The sequence below is a fragment of the Chaetodon auriga genome, chromosome 4, assembly GCF_051107435.1.
Source record: "Chaetodon auriga isolate fChaAug3 chromosome 4, fChaAug3.hap1, whole genome shotgun sequence".
Lineage (NCBI taxonomy): Eukaryota > Metazoa > Chordata > Actinopteri > Chaetodontiformes > Chaetodontidae > Chaetodon > Chaetodon auriga.
This window is the reverse complement of record NC_135077.1, coordinates 16,384,238-16,405,577: the sequence shown is the minus strand read 5'-3', so window position 1 is coordinate 16,405,577 and position 21,340 is coordinate 16,384,238. Positions and strand designations below refer to the sequence as shown.

General features: G+C 41.2%; 1 protein-coding gene across 1 annotated transcript; it reads left to right on the top strand.

The window, feature by feature from the left end:
- The first annotated feature begins 11,954 nt into the window (after window positions 1-11,954).
- Window positions 11,955-21,295, top strand: parn (poly(A)-specific ribonuclease (deadenylation nuclease)). The gene is made up of 25 exons (XM_076728625.1): window positions 11,955-12,031; window positions 12,267-12,344; window positions 12,427-12,506; window positions 12,604-12,671; window positions 13,228-13,309; window positions 13,501-13,561; window positions 14,197-14,365; window positions 15,190-15,252; window positions 15,353-15,391; window positions 15,474-15,516; window positions 15,606-15,743; window positions 15,908-15,985; window positions 16,086-16,129; window positions 16,229-16,271; window positions 16,445-16,520; window positions 16,602-16,712; window positions 16,806-16,875; window positions 16,972-17,027; window positions 18,068-18,154; window positions 18,235-18,309; window positions 18,412-18,589; window positions 18,694-18,821; window positions 19,631-19,697; window positions 19,786-19,949; window positions 20,314-21,295. The coding sequence occupies exons 1-25, from the start codon at window positions 12,013-12,015 to the stop codon at window positions 20,358-20,360; spliced, it is 2,064 nt and encodes a 687-aa protein (XP_076584740.1). The 5' UTR covers window positions 11,955-12,012; the 3' UTR covers window positions 20,361-21,295.
- Window positions 21,296-21,340: the final 45 nt, after the last annotated feature.

Below are 21,340 nucleotides of genomic sequence, written 5' to 3'. Positions count from 1 at the left end.
TTGAGTTTCTAAGCTTCTCTTTGATCTTCTAATGCCTCATTCACGTCATATGTGATGGATGTTAGAGATGGGAAAGATTCCAGTGATTCCACAACTTGCAAGCGTTTGCCTCATTGGACAAGTGAAAATGCTTGTGTGATTACAAAATTGGTAGTGTGTGAATTAATATGCATTGACAATATTGCACTATTTCAGTTTCATCTACCTTGAACAATGAGGCATCCATATGTGCTTTTTCATGCACCTTTGTGCCAAATCAGATATATCAAAGCTTTCAGAAAACTCCAGGTTTTCCCAACACATTCTCACTCACAACTCGTCACATACAGAAACTTGGTCACTTGGTCAGGACCGCTTGGCATCAATTCAGTTCACTTCAGTTTAATTCAATTCAGTTTTAATTATATAGAGCCAAATCACAACAAAAGTTGTCTTAGGACACTTTCCATATAGAGCTGGTACAGACATTACTCGTTATCTGCAGAGACCCAACAATTTCCTCAAGAGCAAACACTTGGTGACAATGTGCAGGGTAGATTTTTAAAGACAGCTTGTTTTCATTCACAGGTTGTGGTGGTTGGATTGGTCAAGGACCAGACCATCATCCAAGAGACCAGAGTAAGTGTCCCATGTGAAATCAAATCACTGATGTCTTTTGTAAACGAAGTAACAGAACGTAGGTAACTTAATTAATTTAATTTGTAAAAGTAACATATTTAACTAACATACCTATTTTAAGGCAAATCGTGATCTTTTCCTTAACCTAACCTCATAGTTTTGGTGTTACACTTGGGTGTTGACACGAGCACTTTTTGAAAGTTGAACTGGTAATTACCTCCACCATGACATGAATGCACCAGCAGTTAAAACACCAACATTTTGCGTAAAAATTAATTTCATTACACTTCAGCAAATCAGCAAATCTGCCCACACTAGCACAGTAAATCTAAGAAATATATTGTGCTGAGTTCAGCTTCAGTGAACTTGCATAGCTGACTAATAGTAAGCTATCTTAACTGTGCCAAACTTTGCGGGAACTCAGAGCCAGGTAGTTCAAAAGGAAGCTATCATAACTTGCTGGCTGCGTTGCAAAGCTAACCACTTTTTATAACTCTGCTCTGTCATGGTGTAAAATGCTCCACATAGATATGGTTTGCAGACAATATGAGACAGTAGTTGATGGTACAACTGTGTCTCTTCAACACACTGTATAAGTCCATCGTCCCATTGTCGACAAAGCCAGCTAGCTAACTGAGCCAGCTAGCTTGGACAGTTATCGTTGGCTAGCGTGTTAGCGATAGCTCGCTAGCCACAGTGTCTGCCAAGAAGCCCAACAGGTAGTCTCTACTTCGCTCAGTTTGTACAGCCCTTGTATGATAAGCTGTGCCTGAACTTCCCTGTGACAGTTCTCAGGTCTTAATCCAGGTTTTATTAATTATACTGATTTATACTGTTCTCCCTTTTAGTGGTGGCAGTGGTTAATGTGTATGTTCTTGGTTTAAAGATATGAATTCAAGCTGAATAAATGCACAAATAAGACAAAGATAAAAAGTGGGCATTTTAGGTTCAAAGATTGTTGAAGAAAAGCACATTACTGCTGGTGACCAAAAGAAAAACTGGCTTACCAAAAAGATTCAGTTAACTGAGCTTAAAAATAAAAAAGCAGTCAGAAGGCATTCTTTAAATTTAACGCAAATTTTGTCTCAAATGTTGTGTGTTGGATGAAAAACGCATTAATTCATGAGGTCTATCCAGTCAGAACGAGCAAGAAATCTAGATCCAGCAGTGCCTTGAAAGCCATTTTTCAGTTAAATGAAGTGGTAACTCCATCTTTTTTTTCATCTCTGTGGAAATATTAAAAAAGTACTGTATTTCAACTTTAAGTCTTAGCTGTAGAGTCAGAACCAGGGTGTGTAACAGTCATAATTTTCATAGACAAACACATAATTTTAAACCACTGAACTGACTTATTAGAAAATAAAACTGTGTCCCCTGAGTGCTAGAGGTGTCCTCAATATACTTGATTACTGGCAAAATGTTGTTCAGTCAAGTTACACCTGCTGTGCTCGACAATGGCAGTAAAATAACATTCAGTTTACACATTTAGGGCTGCACTAGTCCACTTTTGTATATTAACGCGACTATTTTATGTGTAATGTTAAAGGAGTAGCTTGTAGTAACAAACCTACTAAGAATTCAGGTCATTGTTTGGATTGTCTGACCCACTACTTATGTTTTTTAACCTCACTTTCTCTGCTCTCATCAGCTTGGATTCCATCTACAACAGGTAGCTGTTTTGAGCAAAAAAGCTTTCATAAATCAATTGTACAGAACCTTTTCAGCCTCAAATGGCAGACAGACAAAGTTAACAGCCAGATGGTGAACATAATGGTGCATTTAGCAGCTAAAGAGCCAGATGTTTCTCTCAGGAGTTGGTGGGGACCAAAGCGGGACAAAACAAGAGTGAATATTGGTTTAAGTGCAGATGAATGCTAATATGTCAGTCAGTGTGCAACTGGTTGCAAACATGTTCATCAAAACAACTTTGTAAGGTCATTATATGTCCATGTTGTGTTTACAGCTTAAAGAAAATAAAGTATGGAAATGCAGGTTTAAGTTTCCTGGTTGGTTGATGACATTTTATCCTGCTCAGAAGCTGGACTCCTTTAGATGATTCACCACATTCCAAGGCTACAACAAAGTTATGGCTTCAGTGTAATCTTTTATAACTGTGAAAGAACTGTGTTCTTGACACACTGTAGAGCAACATACCACTAAACTTCGTATTACTGGCAATTGTGTTTTGAGCCTTGACAGGGGTCGTGCATCAGTGTGCACACCTGCAAGCACAGTTACATGTGTGTTTCTCTGTGTGTGAAAGATACAGAGAGACTGAAAGAGAGACAGCGAGCAGGAGTGCACGCTTTTTCACTCTGAATGATGAAAGCAAATGTAACGACAATGGAGAGCTGTTTGAAAGGTGTATAGGCTCAGTCTATCTAGCTATCTATCTACAGCATCTTGCAGCTCGAGATAGTATTGGACATTAAAATGGGGATAACACTGATAGTTTTTTAGGAAACTGTATGGTAACTGCCTCCTATCTTGCAGAGTCAGAGGCCTGGGAAATTGGAAGTGATTCATAAAATTACTATGGCAGTGAGTGCTATCACAGGCTGAGATTATCATCATCCAGGGTTCAGCTCTGTGTAAGTGTGTGCGTGTGTAAATGTGCATCTTTGTATGGGTTCTATTATATAGGGTTATAGTCAGTAAAATCCCCATGTTAACGGCTGTGTTTAAAGAGAACCACTGCGAACACCAACATGGAAATCCAACCCTAACATATTTGCCAGATTGTTCACATCATCCAAACGGGAACACTCTCGATGCTCATATGGCCACACACGGCCTCAGTATAAAATATTATTCAGCGACGTAAAGCTTCTAAAGGCAATTTTGAGACTCGCTAATCTAATGTGCATTTCCAAAGATTTCCAAGTATTCAAAATGTTTATAAGGTTTATTGGAACCTGACGTGTTCTTAATATGACTGTTGAGACTGAAGTTGCGTTAGATATAGAGTATAACTAAAATGCCTGATTCAGTTCCACACTTTCATTACAAATGGTGTTAGATGGACAACATCTGATTGATTGATGTTCTCCTACAGCGCTAACGAGGTTTCACAGTCATGGTTAAGTCACTGAATGTTGGTTAATAATCATTAAACCTGCAATAACAGATTTTTTGTCCACTTGGGGGCAGTGCAACAAGCTGCAAACAACGTTTAAGTGAGACGCTATCGCCATATAAAGCTGATCTGGTGAATGTGCTAGCAAATAGTGGTTTGATTTACACACCCAGTAGATAATGAGCAGCATTAGCATTCATTTAGAGTTGTGTCTCTATCCACTTGGTGATTCTAAGTCCAATATTCCCTCTCCTTTTAGTTCTGTTTTGCTTTCCACCAACTCCTGAGGGAAATATCTGGCTCTTTAACTGCTAAACGCTTCACTATGTTCACCACCTACTCACTTACTTTGACTGTTAGCTGTTTGTGGTTGGCCAGGTTGTGAATTTACAAGAGCTTATTCAGTGCAAACAGCTACCTGCTCTGGAAATAGCATTGATACAAGTGATGAGACTGAACCAAAACTGTTGCGTTATGGGGTGTAAAACCATAACCAGTTGTTCCCTGTAGGTTCACCTCTGTGACAGCACCTTTTCACACTGCACATAGTCATTTGAGCATTTGCTATTATAAAAATAGTGAGGTGCAACTTAAAGAAATATATACTCATAAATTCAGCACATTCGTCCTATGCAATGAATTTTTTTACTCATGTGCACACACTGTAAGATTTTTTTGTAATCTCGTATAAAATAGTGTATAAGAAACACTATGCATTATCTGCTATCTCTTGTGTGCTTAGTGCTCTGCCTTTGTACTGAATGTTGAGTCTCTGTTATCCTTGTGTGCCTGTGAGCTGTTGAATGCGCCTGCGCTCAAGTCACCGAGACAGATTTGGACTCTGATACTGTACATATGTGTTTGGTTTGAGATCTCAATCACATCTACAGCAAACAATGGGGAACCCAGAAATGCTGGAGATGAAGAGCCATTTTCAGAATTTGCAGCACTTCTCTGATCTTGGGTGATAAATGTAGCGTCCCAAACGTAATAAATGAAGCCATTTCATGATAGAAAACAGTTGGTACAAATTCTGAGTCTCACCTCTGAGAGTGAGACTTCCTCTTCCTTGTCTCCACAGCTGAGATTCACCGCAGCTCTTCCTTTCATCCGAGTCAAACCCCTCATCCTCCCACAAGTTCTTTTCAAACAAAGAACCAGACCAGAGAGAGGCAGCCAGCAAAGCTCCTCTCCCTAAATTGCCATCAATTTATCCTTTGTTCTTACTTATCTGTTACACTTCCACAACTCTGAAAAACTTTCATCCTTTTCACAGCCTCGTCTCTGTTCCTTCCCCTTCCCCACCCTACAATTATAGAGTGATAAACCACACTTATTCATTCCTCTATTTGGCCTGAAAGCAAATCAGTTTCTATTCACTTGAGGACCAGTTAAAACAGAGTGCATGTGTGTGTGCGTGCGCCCGTGTGTGTGTGTGTGTGTGTGTGTGTGTGTGTGTGTGTGTGTGTGTGTGTGTGTGTGTGTGTGTGTGTGTGTGTGTGTGTGTGTGTGTGCGATGAAATGGAATAGGACGTGTCAACAGCAGGTTTTTGCTTGTGTGGTGCCACCTAATCTCACGCATGATTAGGAGAGCAATAACACGACTGTCTGAGCGGGTTACAAAAATGTGAGCTCCCTTCTCTGTGTGTGTTTGCGTGTGTGTCTGTACGCTTTTATGTGTGTGACAGCCTAGAAAATGTTTATTGAACCCCTAACTGTCACATTACAACCAGACTCTTTCTGTCTTTCTTCCACCTGTGCTCCCTCAGTCTTAAGTGTCCTTTCCTTTATACCTGCTGCATTACAAATCTCCGGCCTCTCGCCCCCTTTGACCTTCATCCAACCTTCCTGATTGCTTCTTTCACTAACATATTTTCCTTGCCCACCAGCTTTATCCCCGTGTCCTCTCTTCAGTTTATTTTGTGTGCTCTGAAAAAGGTTGATTGCAGAGATGCCTACTGGTTGGATCAGTAAACAAACAACAGACAGACACACTCATTTGACAGATCCTAATGGTCTCCCATCAGCCTGCTTTATATTTCAGCACCACTTCCATCCCTCCACCCCTCCTGCCTTTCTCTCCCTCAGTGTGGCTGTACTTCATTCTTTCATTCACTTCCTGTCTCTGCCTGGCGTGCGACTTCCCCATTGTGCTCCTTTTGACTGTAAAAGCTATGATGTACTGTGATGAAAAAGAAAAAAAATGAGGGAGCAGAAACCTTGTATAGTGAGCTCAAGCATCCACATACAGGTGTGTGTGTGTGTGTGTGTGTGTGTGTGTGTGTGTGTGTGCGTGTGTGTGTGTGTGTGTGAGTGTGTGAGAAAGGGAAGAGGGGAGGGACCGTCTAAAAGCACTATGGCAACTCATCTCAAATTGCGGAGTATAGCGCCCCCCTATGGTGGCTGTGTATTTGAAATTGTACTCAAACCAAGGATTACTTTTAAACTTATTGGACACTTCATGAAGTTTTGGAGTTTTCCAACGTTCAGTCCTCACAAGCAGTGCTGGAAGAAGTGTTCAGTTCCTTTACTTTCGTGAAAGTACCACACTGTGAGGGAGAAGTAAAAAGTCCTGCATTCAAAACCATACTTCAGTAAAAGTATGCAATTATTACCAGCAAAGTGTACTTAAAGTTTTAGAAGTTTAATTATTTTACTGCAGTAGATCTTTAAGGTTGAGATAATTTTGACTACTTAAAATACTGTTGGCTAGTTTAACCGGCAGCCATACATCATCCTTAAGATCATCATATGTTTATAGTGTCGCTGTCCCATGACAACCATGTATCTCTGAAAAGTCATATTTTCATGAGGTTTTCACTGGCAAAACAATCTTTACAAATTAACAGTTAAGAAATGTCTGAGAAATTGTGCAGCTTTTAGCCTGATTTTGCAGTGTGGCAAATATGACAGCCTTTGTTTAAACACTGTATTATGGCATCCAAATTGAAAAGCATCTCTTTCACTGGTTGATTGTGTTCCAGCAAATCCGACTATGCAGCAGGAATATGAAGGGATCATGGTGGATGTCAAACTCGGGTGAACAACACACTATTAGTTGATGTTTTCTCATGTCAGACTTCTCTGACACATAGTATCACATCAGCGGAGAAAAACTGTATTAGAATTTAAAAAGACACAAATCAACATGAGGACTTGTACTAATCTCAAAGTAATATCCGGAGAACATGACGTACAGTACAGGGGTTGGTACATGCAGCGAGCTTGAATAAAAATTCAAGATGAGATGCCACGAGCAACCAGACCTCTGTCCGTTTTAAATTGTTGTATTGTTGAATGTTCATCTCCAAACCTGTCAAAACGATTCTCCATTTTTTCAAAATGCTTGTCTTGTTCTGGGACAAACGTTCAAGCAAGATAATTGAGAATTTAATATTGTATGGTTTCACCTGTACCAAGTGCGTAAGGCTTTGCTGATGTTCTCTCATTGATATTGCTGTTTAATTACCAGTTTGTCAAAATCCAACCTGCCTGGATTTGAAGAACGCTTTTTCTCTCTGCACCCTCACAACCTGCCTCAACTTGAAGTAATTCAACAAGGCAAGCCATCAAAACACTACATTTATTATGATGACATGCACATAACAGTAATGTACGTATTTCAACCCAAGCCATGATCTTTTCTTAAATCAAACCAAGTACGTTTGATGCTTAAACCTAACCAAACTATGGCTCTTTCACAACGTAAACCAATAAAATATGCCTACTGCCGGTACTTTTCAACCATCATATGTCATTTTGAGAGTCATTAGCAATCAGCCTATCCAGCCGTTTAGGTGTGAGGACTTTCAGATGCCCCAAAAGCCCCTGGTTCACTGTGTATCAGTTGGTTTGAGAATATCCATCACTAAATCACAAAATCACCTGGTTCCAGACAGGGTTGTCCATGATTTTGGAGCATGATTGGCCTTGCATACATTAAGGCCCGCTCCGCACTTCAGGAAAATTTCAGCTTCTCATCCTTCTCCTTCACATAACCTCTGGGTTCTTTCTCTCTGGACGATGAACCCAGCCCCCACCCCATACCACCAAGTCTCTGTCCACGCTGGGACCTTCTCGCTGAGTGTTTTTAAGGCGTCGCTTTGAGTGTTGGGTTCCAAAATTCACTTGGCCACATAAAGATCAAACCCATATCCTCAGAACTTCAAAAGAGTCACCCTGAGCTATTGAGCCAGAGATACTTCAGCTTCTTAGAGCCTTTCACTCCTTTAGACATCAGCTTTCAAAACAGACTCAATCACCCGAAGATTGAACCCAGATCCTCAAAGCTTCCAAGCAGCACTCATCCCGAGTTACTGGGCTTGAAATATTTGAGCGTCTTTTACTCTTCATTCCCTCAAAACTCACAGTCATGCTTGAGAATTGAGCTCTCTAAGAGTAGCCCTCTCATCACATAATTGAACTTCCTTTCTTAGAGCTTTTGGTCTGTCACTTGGACATTTGGACATCACCCTGAAGATTGAATCCACTCCTTCCAAGCAGCTAAACAGTCATATAACAGTATAAGTTACTGGGATGGAGAAAGCTTTTTTTCTTGTAGCTTATTTTTCACTCTTTGCTTCATCAAAATACCTACCCTGATGACAAAGGAAGCCCCTTTAGTCATCTAACTCCTTGTACTATTTATTTAGAGACCCTTGAAGTCTGTGTCTGAAAGAATACCCCAATAGAATTGTTGGACTCACGATGGACAGTAACAATCAATATAGCAGAAACAGACATATTGTCTTTTTATTTCATCTTCCTTGTCAAAACCCTGCCTCAAAATCTTAGCTTATGTCTTTCCTTTGGACATCGACTTTAAAAATGAACAGCATCACCTGGGGATCAAATCCACATCCTCAATACCCCCAGACAGTCCGTCAACATACGAGCTATTGATCAGAAAAGGTTTGACTCTGGAGAGGTTTTGACTCTTTAATTGGGACTCCAGCCTTGAAAAGACGCTGTAGCATGTGGAGGATTGAACCCAGATTCACAGTGATTCCAAGTAGTCCTCTAACACCCTGAGTTACTGTGTTCGTAGAGGCATGTGTCACTGCCTGATCTGGACCAGAAACCTGATTTGTTCTACACGTGTGAAAATGTGGCCCTAGAATGTAATTGGTTGGGGAACAGTTAGGGTTAGAATACCCAGGCGTCATGCGGTAGGACCCGACCTCTGCACATGTACAGTACTGACAGGCATGATGTGCAGATTAGTCAGGATGCAAAGTCAGTTGGTTGGACCACTTTGGTCCAGACTGAAATAACAAAAACTACAAGATGGATTGAGATGAAATTTGGTTCACACATTCATGGTTCCCAGAAGATGAATCCTTCTTGTGGTGATCCTCTAACTTTCCCTGTAGTGCCACCTTGAGGTTTAAATTTATGGCTTTGCAAGAAATGTCTCCAGAGCTGTTGGATGGATTGTCATGAACCCTAACTCTAACCCTCAGAATGAAGAGGCAGTTTTGGTGATCCATTCCTCCTGTGCCATCATGAGGTCCAATTTTTAATTTGTCCAATTCTTTGGTCTATGAACAAATACCCACAAAATTAATAGCATTCCCATCAGCCCCAAAATTACTGCAAAATTAGCAAAAGTTAGCATGCTAACACACTAATCTAAAATGGTGAACATGCTAAATGTTATACCTGTCACTGTGAGCATGTAGGATTTAGTCCAAATCAGCCCTGCGTCTGATGCGGCCTCACAGACTGGCTAGCATGGACGCTCTGCTTCCATTTGAACATCAGTCCTCAAAAAGCACTGTAGCACCTTGAGGATCAGGATGACCTGTCAGTAACACACTATTAATAATTTCTTCAGCACTTCTCAGCAGAAGATGTCTGGCATTGTATACAGGCTCAAGCCAGGGACCCAGCTGTAGCCTGGCAGTGCACCCATACATGTGGGCTGAATTTCAGCTGACACAGAGAAAATTTTGTACTGTAAAGAATGTAACTTGGGAAGATTTGGTACCCTTTGCATTTGCCTAACTGAGACTGCTGAAATGTCATATTAATTTCAGCTGAACTTAAGAAGTCAATTTTATACAATCAGCTCCAGCACCACATACAAAAACCTTTATTTATACACCCTGTTTTCAGATGAGGGAAATCTGGGGAAATGTGCATGAGGGCATTAAAAAATATGAGCCTATGCTTTAAGGATATAAAAAGTTTTCTCAATATTACAGTTTCTGCTCAACAAAGAGCAAAAGTCGTTTGGAGAAATTGATTTCCTGAGACTGCCAGTGTGGAGTCAAGCAAGAGTGAATTTCTCATCTCGGACTCTCTGGTCCAAACAATACACTGATGTCTGATGGTGAATGAGTGGGAAAACCTGTTCGGGGAAAAATTTTCAACCAGTATGATTCAGGTTAAGTCCAGCTGTTTGGCATTTCTATTCACAGGCGTAACAGACCTTAAAACTACATTATGACAAATCATTTCTTCAAGCTGGAGAAAGTTGACCGGATATCTTTATACTTTTTCAGCAACACATCACAGATTTCACGATTCTGCCTCAGTGTGTGTCTGCGTATGGGACCAGAACAGCAGTAAATCTGAAATGACACCTTAAAGGTCACTCAAAAATAAAGGCATCCCAAAGATCAATTGTGATTCAAGTGCCCCTTGTTAAAGTTCAGCACACACACGTAAACACACACACACGCTCCCTCCCACTCTCACTTCCATGCATCAACCACATTTAATTAAATCTGTTTAATTTGCCTCGTCATTTATCACTTATGTAAGCATTTGTCACCATGTGGTGCTCTGCTGTAATCTATTTTTCCTTGTCACTTCTGTCTGCTTGTCATCCTGATGTTTGTTTGTGTCCTCCTTCTTCCTTTTGTTTCTTCTGAAGTGAGTTGCTTTAATAAGATGGTTTTGATCTCCCTTGCAGAGTTTTGTAATTGTTTTCTCCTCCGCTTGTTGTCATTGTGAAAAATATAATAATAATAATCTGGAGTGAGTGTATAGCAGGTCTAGAGCCAAGCTACAAGGCAAGAAAACTCTCCAAAGACATACATAATGCAGCTTGTTGTATGCATAGACAAGTGTATTTGACTAACAGTAATATAGATTTCTATTGTGCGTTTAAAAGCCTTGAATCTGAAGGCTACATATCTGTAAAACACTGTCAAAAATATAGAATTCTACAGCTTTACACCCCTGGAGAGAACATTAGACATAAAAACTGAAGCCTTTTCCTGCTTCCCTTCATTAGACAGGAAAAAAAAACCTGTCCATATTTTTGAAATGTCATCTTTGCATTTCAATACCGCACCCTGCTTTCACAGTGAAGACATTCTCTTTCGAAAAAGACTTTTATATTCATCTTGGAATAGAAACTGCAGATAATAATCACAGGAACTGTTCTGTCTCTCTGCAGCAGCCAGGTGTATCATCAACCTGACTTCACAGACATGACCTGAAATCACAACTTAAACTCGTGAATGTAGGAGGTCCGACCATGATCCACAATGAAAGCAACAAATCCTGCTCACATGCAAGGCAGATTTTTGTGGATATCTCCAGCTATACTGGAGACTGTGATGGATTTTGCTCAACATCTGCTCCTTGTATCTGTGCCTTCATCTCGTGTTTGGTCTCTCAAGTTCAGACTTTTTCCCCGTTTAGATTACCCCCTGTGACCAAAAGTTAATCTCCCTGCATGAGGTCACACTGCATCTGCACTGGCAACTTAATTAGAATTAGATAGATAGATAGATAGATAGATAGATAGATAGATAGATAGATAGATAGATAAGGCAAAATCACTACAAATCCATAAATAATAAACAATAACTACAACTTAAAAATAGAAGTGATTTATGGTTGCATTTCATTTTTGTGTGGGTCAACACTTCCTGTTGTACTGACACAACTACAAAGTTGTAAATTGTCCATAACTTTGTGATTTTATGATCTTTAGACAATTGACATGAATTAGTCCTCAAATATGCTTCTAAGATGAAGGACTGGTTGGTTTATATGTATATATATTGATAGCAACTTAAATTTCAATCAAACTATCAAGAAGGAACAGGAAAGTACAATTGAATCCGCGGCAGAAAAAAAAAACATGAAAAAAATAATATTAAGATACAGTATAAGGAATTTCATTTTAAGTCTTCAATGGCATCTCTCTCAACTACAAAAATAAAACGAAAACCCCGAAGCTTTGCGGCGCTACTTTGTCTCGAGGCAGCGGCCCCGGAAGTGTTTGTAAAACGGTTAAAAGCCAGTTGACGTAGGCTAGCTAACGTTAGCTGTCAGCCGGGTGCAGTCATTGTGCAGGGATGGAGGTGACACGCCGAAGTAAGTAGCCAGCCAGATTTGGCTCACTGAATTTTTTAACCCGCTTTATACATCATGGTAATGCACAAATGAGCGGTGACCTGGAATATCTATATTTAAAATGCAAAAGGCTTTCATTCCTCAGTGTTCGTGCGGCTAGCTAGCTACCTAGCTAGCTTGATATGTGGCTGCGGGTTTAGCTGTGTGTTCCTCCTCTGGCGAGCGCTGTTTCCTCACGCACTGTCCTTTTTTCCAGATTTCAAAGACTGTTTAAACGCGGTGTACGGCGCGATAGAGGAGGCTGACTTCCTTGCCATCGATGGAGAATTTTCAGGTAACCGTCTAAGAGTTTTAGCAGAAAGTGAGATTGTGATAGCGAAAGCTGTGGATGTCAGTTTTGACATGTGTCTTTTTAGGGATAAGCGACGGTCCTAATGTCAGCGCACTAACCAACGGGCTGGACACACCGGAGGAGCGGTACACGAAGCTGAAAAAGGTCTGCAGAATTGATGAGTTACTGCACACCTCCGGTGCAGCCTGGTTTCCCTCCACAGTCTCAACACGTCTAATTTCTGTTTCTGTCTGTCCACCAGCACTCCATGGACTTCCTGCTGTTCCAGTTTGGTTTATGCACATTCAAGTACGACCAGGCAAAGTCAAAGTGAGTGATGTCTTCCAGTCAAATACATCATTTTAGATCTGGCATAGGTATTTGGACAAATGAGAAAAAGACCCCCAAAGCATCCAGGCTTACTGTGTGCCATCTCATTTGTGCTTGTCTAATTTAGATTTAATGGAATGTGCAACACTGATGCAAAATACCAGCTGACGAAGAAAGTCCCTTTGTCAAAATCTAGCCTCCATCTATCTGTTATTCAGATGTGGGCTCTTGTGATGCATGTTTCTAAAAGACAAACTGTAGAGATCATACTTCCTGATTTTTGCCCCAGAGTGTCTGAGCAGGTTGACCCAGGCAGGTCAAATCTTGTGAAGCACAGTTTTATCATCAATTTTAGTTTCAATAAAAAATGGCCCAACAAAGCAATATTTTACTTAGATTTCCCGCAATGCAATCATTGGGTTGTCAGCTAACTACTAATAACAGAAGTATTCCAGCTTTTGTGTGACTGTCATGCAGGTTAATGTGATAGACTCTCAGCAACTGCAATGATCTCACTAATTTTATTGTTCTGTTTCCCGCATTCCCGTTTCTGCAGGCATATCATAAAGCCTTTTAATTTTTATATCTTCCCGAAACCGTTCAACAGGACATCCCCTGACATAAAGTTCATCTGTCAGGTAAGTCATTGTTGCTCCTCAGGGCCATTGGGTTGCCTCTGTGTGAACTGAGATAAATGACTTTTGACGGTGACGATTTTGGTGGTTTAAAAATGTATCTGAAAATGCATGATCAGCTGAAAAAAGAGGATGCATCTGTTAGCTTTTTGTTTGAAAGTTGAGAAAATGGAAGATCGTCTTTGTCGTTGCAGAGTTCCAGTATTGATTTCCTGGCCAGTCAGGGTTTTGATTTCAACAAGGTGTTCTGTGATGGTGAGTCTCGTGTGTAGCTCTTGGTTTCAAACCATATTTAACTACCTGCTGGTTTGAGTTCATGTCACCATGTATCGAACTTTCACACATGGAAATTGAGTGTTTAGCCAGTTGTTTGTGTATTTATCTCCTAATTTTGTTAGATAAACAGGGTCCTTGTAGAAAAATGTGTTGGTACAGAAAGAAAAAATAGTAAATTTAGTTCAGAAACCTCCATCTTGGCACCTGTATTTAAACCTTTTGAACATCCAGCCTTAATGTTGGCTTTGGAGCAGCTGGCCCCGGGCCACATGCTCTTCATTCAGACTTGTGACAGTGGTCCTTCGTTAGCCTGGTTCCAGAGCTTTGAATGGCTGCCAACATGGGACATGCATATATTTTTAAACAAATGGCCATTCAGTTTTCCTATTGGCTCAGTTAACTTTTACGGTCTGGCTGTAAGTCTTTATATTTAATGCTGCGATGCCTGCACAGTAGGTGAAGGGTTATGATGTTGCTTACATTCACCCTTCCAAAAATATAAATACACATAAAATTTCTGCCAGCTTTGCTGAGCCTGCACGGTCTGTAATTGTTCTGGTTCACCCTTATTTCACTACATAAAAGTTAAATGAATGCGTCTGGTTTTTTCAAAGGAATCCCATACCTAAATCAAGAGGAGGAAGCCCAGCTGAGGGAGCAGTCAGAGGAGAGGAGAAATCAGCATGCTAACGGTGTAGGAACCCCGTCCTTTGTCTCCCCATCCTCCTCCAAAGGCCCTGCACATGTACCTGAGGAGCATAAAGACTTCATCAACAGGGTCATGTAAGTTGTTACAGTACACATGGAGTCTCTTTTGACAGATTCCAGGTGTGGGTAAAACATGCACTGAAGACAGGATGTGGCTCTTGTTTCAGACCGTGATGTTACAAAGCTGCGGGTACTGACAGGGTTGTGTAAGGAGAACTGAGAACTTACGCATAGTGATAGATGCTTAGTTCTGTCATGCTAATATATCAAATTTCTATTATTACTTATTAGTCCAATAATTAAATCATAGCTGATAAATAGAGCCAATAATATGAAGCCAGATTGCTTTTATTGACTTAACAAGCGCAGCATCTACGCACTCCAATACAGTCAGTGTCGGTATGCATCTTTAAGGTTGTGTTGTCCTGCTCATAATGTCAGCAGTTGTGATGTTGCTGCTGATGTTTTTTTACAGTTAAAGAGGAAAATGACAAAAATGCAATTTGAGTTTTAACACAATAAATCTTATCGTGTGATGCCAAATAGGTTTGGTTTGTTCAGAGCTATGGAATATTAAATCCTCCATCTTGGCTAACTGCATCTTAGCCTTACCCTCAGGTGTGCATAAACTACAGATTTAAAACAGTAAATGGGAAATTATCAGTTGTCATATTAGCTGAAAAAAAATCTGTATTGTGCATTTCTGGCTAATATGAGACACCTGAGGCTGATCTTAGGAATCACTAGGAGTCACGTGAGAGTGACCGTCACTCTCAGAGTCCCCTGTGAACATCCTGTTATTCCAAGGCCGACTAAGAACAGGAAGGCAACTTTTTCATGATTACATCGGTGTCTGCTCATTTTGTGTTTTGACCGTTTACTCTCTGTTTTCCCCACAGAGGGAAGGTTGAGGCCCTTTTCAGTAATTCAGAGAAGACTTTGGACTTGGAGCCATGTACTGGGTAATCTAGCCCATCTCAAAATACCACACCTACACTGAACTTGTATCATGTACATTCTGTATTTTCTTAATCTCCACTTATGTTTCTGTTTCATTACCAGGTTTCAGAGAAAGCTCATATACCAAACACTGAACTGGAAGTGAGTATCAGGCAACTGTTTTGCTGTTATTATTGTTTTTGTGTTGTTTTGTAGAAGTTTAAGATTTGTGTTTCTTTGGCAGGTTTCCTAAGGGGCTTCACGTGGAAACCATCGAAACAGAAAAGGTAAGAACATGTTTCATTTCTACCAATGTTGCCCTTTTCTTTTTTGCAGAATTATATAAAATATTGATGCAAGTTCTGTATGTTTGCAGAAGGAGCGCTTCATCCAGGTCAGCAAAGTAGATGAAGAGGAGAGGAAGAGGAGGGAGCAGCAGAAACTGGAGAGAGAGCAGGAGGAGCTAAATGATGCTGTCGGCTTCTCCAGGGTCATCCACGCCATCTCTAAATCTGTGAGTCGACCTCAGCCTTTTTCAACCTCAACTTCTTTTCACATCAACTGTAAATCGTCTTCTAAATCTCCAAGTACACCATCATTTTGAGCATTAAACTCTTGTTCTTAAATACTTTTGGATAGTCTATCTTAAACCCTGAACCCATTTCACCTGACACACAGGGTAAACTTGTTGTTGGCCACAACATGCTGTTGGATGTGATGCACACCATCCACCAGTTCTACTGCCCTCTGCCAGAGGTACAAACTTTGTTTTAAATACAGAGCCTTTTGGCTGCATTAAATGGCAGTTTATAGCTGGGTGACATTATTAATGAATTATTTATGCTCATCTTTCCAGGATCTTCAAGACTTTAAAGAGGTCACAATGTGTGTTTTCCCAAGGTAAAGTTCCTCTCCTCCTCCTCCTCCTCATATTCACAAGAGATGCTTTTCTCTGCTTTTTAATGTTTGATGCATTATTGGTCTTCTAACCTCTTGCAGACTTCTGGACACAAAGTTGATGGCGTCCACTCAGCCTTTTAAGGTAAATGGTCTCCTTCAATGCTCGAATACCAGTGGTTCCAAATTGTAGTCTGTCATTGGATATTTTAGGAAAGTTTAGGGGGAAAAAACCAAACCTTCCAACTTCACTGAACATTGTTATGGTTAAAATACAGAGTTGGTCTCCCTGTTTGAAGTTGAAATGTTGTGTTTCAGGAGCTGATCACAAACACCTCTCTGGCAGAGTTGGAGAAACAGCTGAAGGAGAGCCCCTTCAAGTCACCACAAGTTGGTGAGTAAACACACAAACACTTGCTTGAATCTCTCAGCTGAAGAAAATCCTGCTGACACTTTTCTTCTTTGTTCCTGTCAGAAACGGCAGAGGGGTTCCACAGTTATGACACAGCCCAAGAGCAGCTCCACGAGGCTGGGTACGACGCCTACATCACTGGCCTCTGCTTCATCTCGATGGCCAACTACCTGGGTAGCACACACAATCACGCTGATCCTGTGTGAAAATAAGAAAAATGTCTAAATACATGTTCCTTAACTCGGTTGTGCTTGGCGTTCTTCACAGGCTCTTTCTTGACTCCACCCAAAGCGTACATCTCGGCTCGCTCCAAACTAATTGAGCCTTTCTTCAACAAGTAAGAGATTCGTTTGAATGCACTGTATTTGCTGCCCTCTTTCATGAACTGCTAAAATCTTTTCAACAAATGTATATTCTCTTTTCTGTTCTCAAGGCTTTTCCTGATGAGGATAATCGATATTCCCTACCTCAACATCACAGGACCAGATTGTGAGTAAGATCACGTGGTGCAGCGGGGACGTGCTGTATGTCAGGATTGTTGCATTGACTGCATGCTTGGAAAAAGTGTTGCTATGCTCAAACGTGCCCTGTGGAGTTTTATATTCCTGCTGCTACACTCTGCTGAGCAACAGTCAGTGGCACTAATTGGCAAAGAAATGCTGCAATGCACTCATGCAATGTAGAAAACATGGATGTAAACATAGACAATAAAGAAGTGGACGTAGCCTCCCTGACGCTGTCACAATCTTGGTCAAATCTTGGTCATTTGGAGCCAGAAGTGACTTTATTTGGACAAGAAGGTGGAGTGAGGGGTCGATGCTCATTGCTACTGATTGACAGGTCGTTGTGATAGCTCGTCATAGTTTGCCAATCACAAGGCAGCCACACCCTGAAGCATCCCCTGCTTTATCGTCCATTTTACTCTAAATGGGACCATAATTTAGTAAATGAACATCGTGCTGCACTGAACAAAAAGACTTGAAACGAGCAACTGATACCATAAACTCATCAGAAAAATGTTTACTGGGGTGACAAACCCAAGTGTGTAGTAGGGTGGCTTTCTCATAAGCTTACATACAATCAGCCTTCTTTGTGCAGCCAGTGGAGTCGCCCCCTGCTGACCATTAGAAAGAAATGCAGGTTTAATGCATTTCTGCATTGGCTTCACTTTTCAGCCCTGGGGGCTACATCCTCTAATTCATACACAGCCTGTGGTTGTAAACTGAGTGATTGAAACTATTTAAAGAATCTGCTTTGCAAATGTTTACAAGGAAACGCCACCGGGCACATTTTAAAGCTGCAGTTAGTGAGTTTTGACCACCGGGGCCCAGAAAAACACCTGAAAGACACAGCTGTTATGCTGTCAACTTAGCTGCATCATAGCCTGCCAGGTGCTTTAATGTCTCCACCACTTGTTAACGTCAGCTTTGGGTTTTCTTTTGATTCATTGTTAATATGAAATAACATTGACACCACTTGTCCTTCTGACCTGTTGCTGTTTTTCTTGCTAACCTCTTCCGTTCTTACAGTGCAACCTAAAAGAGACCATGTCCTGTATGTCACCTTCCCAAAAGAATGGAAGACGAGTGACCTCTACCAGCTGTTCAGTGCCTTTGGTAAGACTTGGCTTTGCCTGATGATTCAGCAGTCTGATCTGTTGTTTTACACTCACTTTCTCCTTCTTTTATCCACTCAGGAAACATCCAGGTTTCATGGATAGATGACACATCAGCATTTGTGTCCTTAAGTCAGACAGACCAGGTACAGATAGGTGAGTCTGACCCAGCAGCTGAATATACACACACCAGACTGGATTCTGTCTTCTGCACACAGAAATGTTGATGCAATCTGACATGTTCCTCTCATCACGCAGCTATGAACACCAGCCGCTATGCAGAAAGTTACAGGATCCAGACGTATGCAGAGTACGTCCAGAGTAAGCAGCAGGACAAGGAGAAGACGGGGCAGACGGCCAAGACTTGGGGAGAGGAGGGTTGGGTGAAATCTCACTATACCTCCTCCACTGCCTCTGCTGGTTTTGGATATCCCAGGTACACCTGTGCTGATACACGTTGCATTTTTCACATAACACTTAGGCTTTTTTGCAGATATGCACAGTTTCTATTTATATTGATGTATTTTTTTTTTGTTCTAGGGGTTTGAGGAAACGCAGCATCAGTCCCGTTCAGGGAGAGCAGGGGACCGGAGAGGCTCTAATTACAGACGGCTGGAGTCACTACTCATACCTGGATAGCACAGGCAGCAAGAAGATGAAAACTGATGGTGTGTGAACGCATCCGTGCATAAGTATTTTCCTACTGCAGGGTGGCCACATGCAGCAGGTTTTCCCTAGAAAAGTACTGGGTAGACATTCCCTGAGGGAGAGCGCAGGTGGGAGGGCCGGCCAAGTAATGAAATTGTATTTTCAATTACGGTCGTGGCTTCCAGTGATTCTGAAAACAAGGCAAACGAGATAAGTGATTTTTGTGCTGTGTTCTGTTTTGCGATGATGCTCTTGTTTTATATGGATCATAAATCCAGCGCAGCCCTTTCCTTTACAGCAGAGCGCTCTCACCCCGCTCTGAAAGCCCAAACTCTCAGCCAGGCTGCAGGGCGTGTTTAGTTCAGCCCACTGTGGTCAAGTGAGCCGGCCGACAAAGCCGCTGTTTCCAAAGCCAATCAGTGATCGTGCTCTCAGTGTTGACGGCAGTAATTGTGATTATGATTTTTGCTGTAATGTGAATAATCATCACAACAAATGAGATTAAATCAAGGAAGTCTGGGTAATTTTTTTCACATCAGATTTTAGATTTATTCATGTATTTGCTGGCTTTTTTTTTTCTTCCAGTTTTTGTAGTCTCAACAAATGTGTCCGTTTTCCATTATTCTGTCCATTGGTCCTGTAACAGGAGCCATTTGTTTTCACACACATTTTGATTTAGAGGTTTCTGGGCCAGTACAAGCTTTGTGAAGCTTATGTGATGTGACAGTGTTCAAGTGTATCCGTCCAAACATTAGTAAAACACAGTGTATATATATGCTATAAGGAAGTCCAGTTTGGTTCTCATGCACTGTTTGTCATTGTTTCCTAGACATAAGTGGACAGGCAAACACAGACGCTGTAGAGAGCAAGACCTCAGAAGGATGGCTTAAGACAGCGTGAGTGAAATGGTTGTGAACATTTATACTGTTACTGAGATCCAGTTTGCTGTGAGTTAAGTAGCTGAATGTTTTCTGTGCCCTGCAGAGATTTATCAGATTCAGCGGGGTTGAGTCTGGTCCCTGATGATGATGATGAGGAGGAGGAGAGTCCTGAGGGAGCCGATCCCACTAATGATGCTGAGGGCACGGTCACCTGGCAACAAGCCACGACGAGGAAAGGTCAAAAGAACAAGAAAAAGAAGTCTGAAGGTGTGTTAGTCAGTGTGAGGACTTATTAAACCTTTGAGTCTGCCTGACACAGGTCAGGCCGTTACCTCATCATCATCAGTTAGATGTTTTCTTCAGTGGCAAAGGAAATCCAGTGACCTTTACTATTATCTGTGCATCCATGGTTACAGTGCAGACATTAAAGTCATGAATAGTAGCATTCCTGTTGTGTTTTTTTTCTTTCTTTTTTAGCCACGCTAACAGCAGACAGACAGGAGTTGGTGGAAACCAAAGCCAGAGCTAAAAGAGAGCTCAGCCGTGTAGTGACTGTGCCAGAACCTGTAAACAAAGGCGATGAAAACTGAGCACAAAGCCAAATGCTTAAATGCATGTCCCTCTTCTCCAGGTGCTGAATCTACAACATCACTGTTTGAGGTGCCAGAAGTCTGGTAGCGAGAGGCGAGGAGTGGAGAGGCCACTGTCCCACACTGAGCTCCTGCTCGGAGTCTCTTCGTAAGCACTTGGGGCGCTCTCCTGTCAGGCTGTTCATCACTGGGAGTGGTGCACGCCCCAAATTCATTCGTTCACTCGACAGCTGTGGATACCGTGTCCAGAGCCACCAGCCAAGCTACTTGACTGGACTATTGAAAGAGAGAACACAAGCCATAACGACAGCTGCCATATTTTGATCTCGACCAGAGGAGCAGGCAACTCTTCTGAGTAAACACATACACACACACACACACACACCACTGGCATTTTAAAATCTAAGCTCCTGAAATTTTCATTTCTTCTGTGTTCAGACTGGAATCTGCCACCACAGCCATCACTTTGAACTCAATCATCAGTTTTAATGACGGTCACCTCTAATCAGTCTTACATTTCGTGAGTGTGAGTGAGAGTGTGTGTGTGTGTTGTGTGAGTCTGTGCATGTGAGGGAGATGTAGATTTTCTCCAGTCTTCGTATCCCCGTGAAGATGAAGTACCACTTGACCGCTCCTGTAGTTCACAATGTCTTGGTTTACTATTTTAATGCAGTCAAATGTTTTCCCCCCATTTTAAAAATAACAAAAAAACAAACTTCTTTCAACTTCCCCACTTTTATTAAACATGTATAAGCTTATCAACGATCACGTGATGTTTATTATCGGTGGCATTTTGATCCTTCATGAGAGGTGCTTATGTGTTTTGTACAGAATTGTTTTTCTTTACCATTTTTGTGTTTAATGTTTTGTAATCGTTTCGACCTGCAACAATGTCAAAGTATGTTCACATGCGAAAGGTGTAAACGTTAAGATGACGTATGCATTTTTGTATAAGATAAAGTTTTAAAAATCCTTAAAATATTTCCTTGAAAAGGGAAAAAAATTAAAGAATGTTTCTTAGTATCTCTGTGTTTTGTCTTTTCTCAGACTCACCTCAGCTGAGGTGAA

Coding starts and splice junctions, on each gene's coding strand:
- parn (XM_076728625.1), top strand. Junction 15,392..15,473: donor TACCAAACACTGAACTGGAA/GTGAGTATCAGG, acceptor TTTCTTTGGCAG/GTTTCCTAAGGGGCTTCACG. Junction 16,713..16,805: donor CTCGATGGCCAACTACCTGG/GTAGCACACACA, acceptor CGTTCTTCACAG/GCTCTTTCTTGACTCCACCC.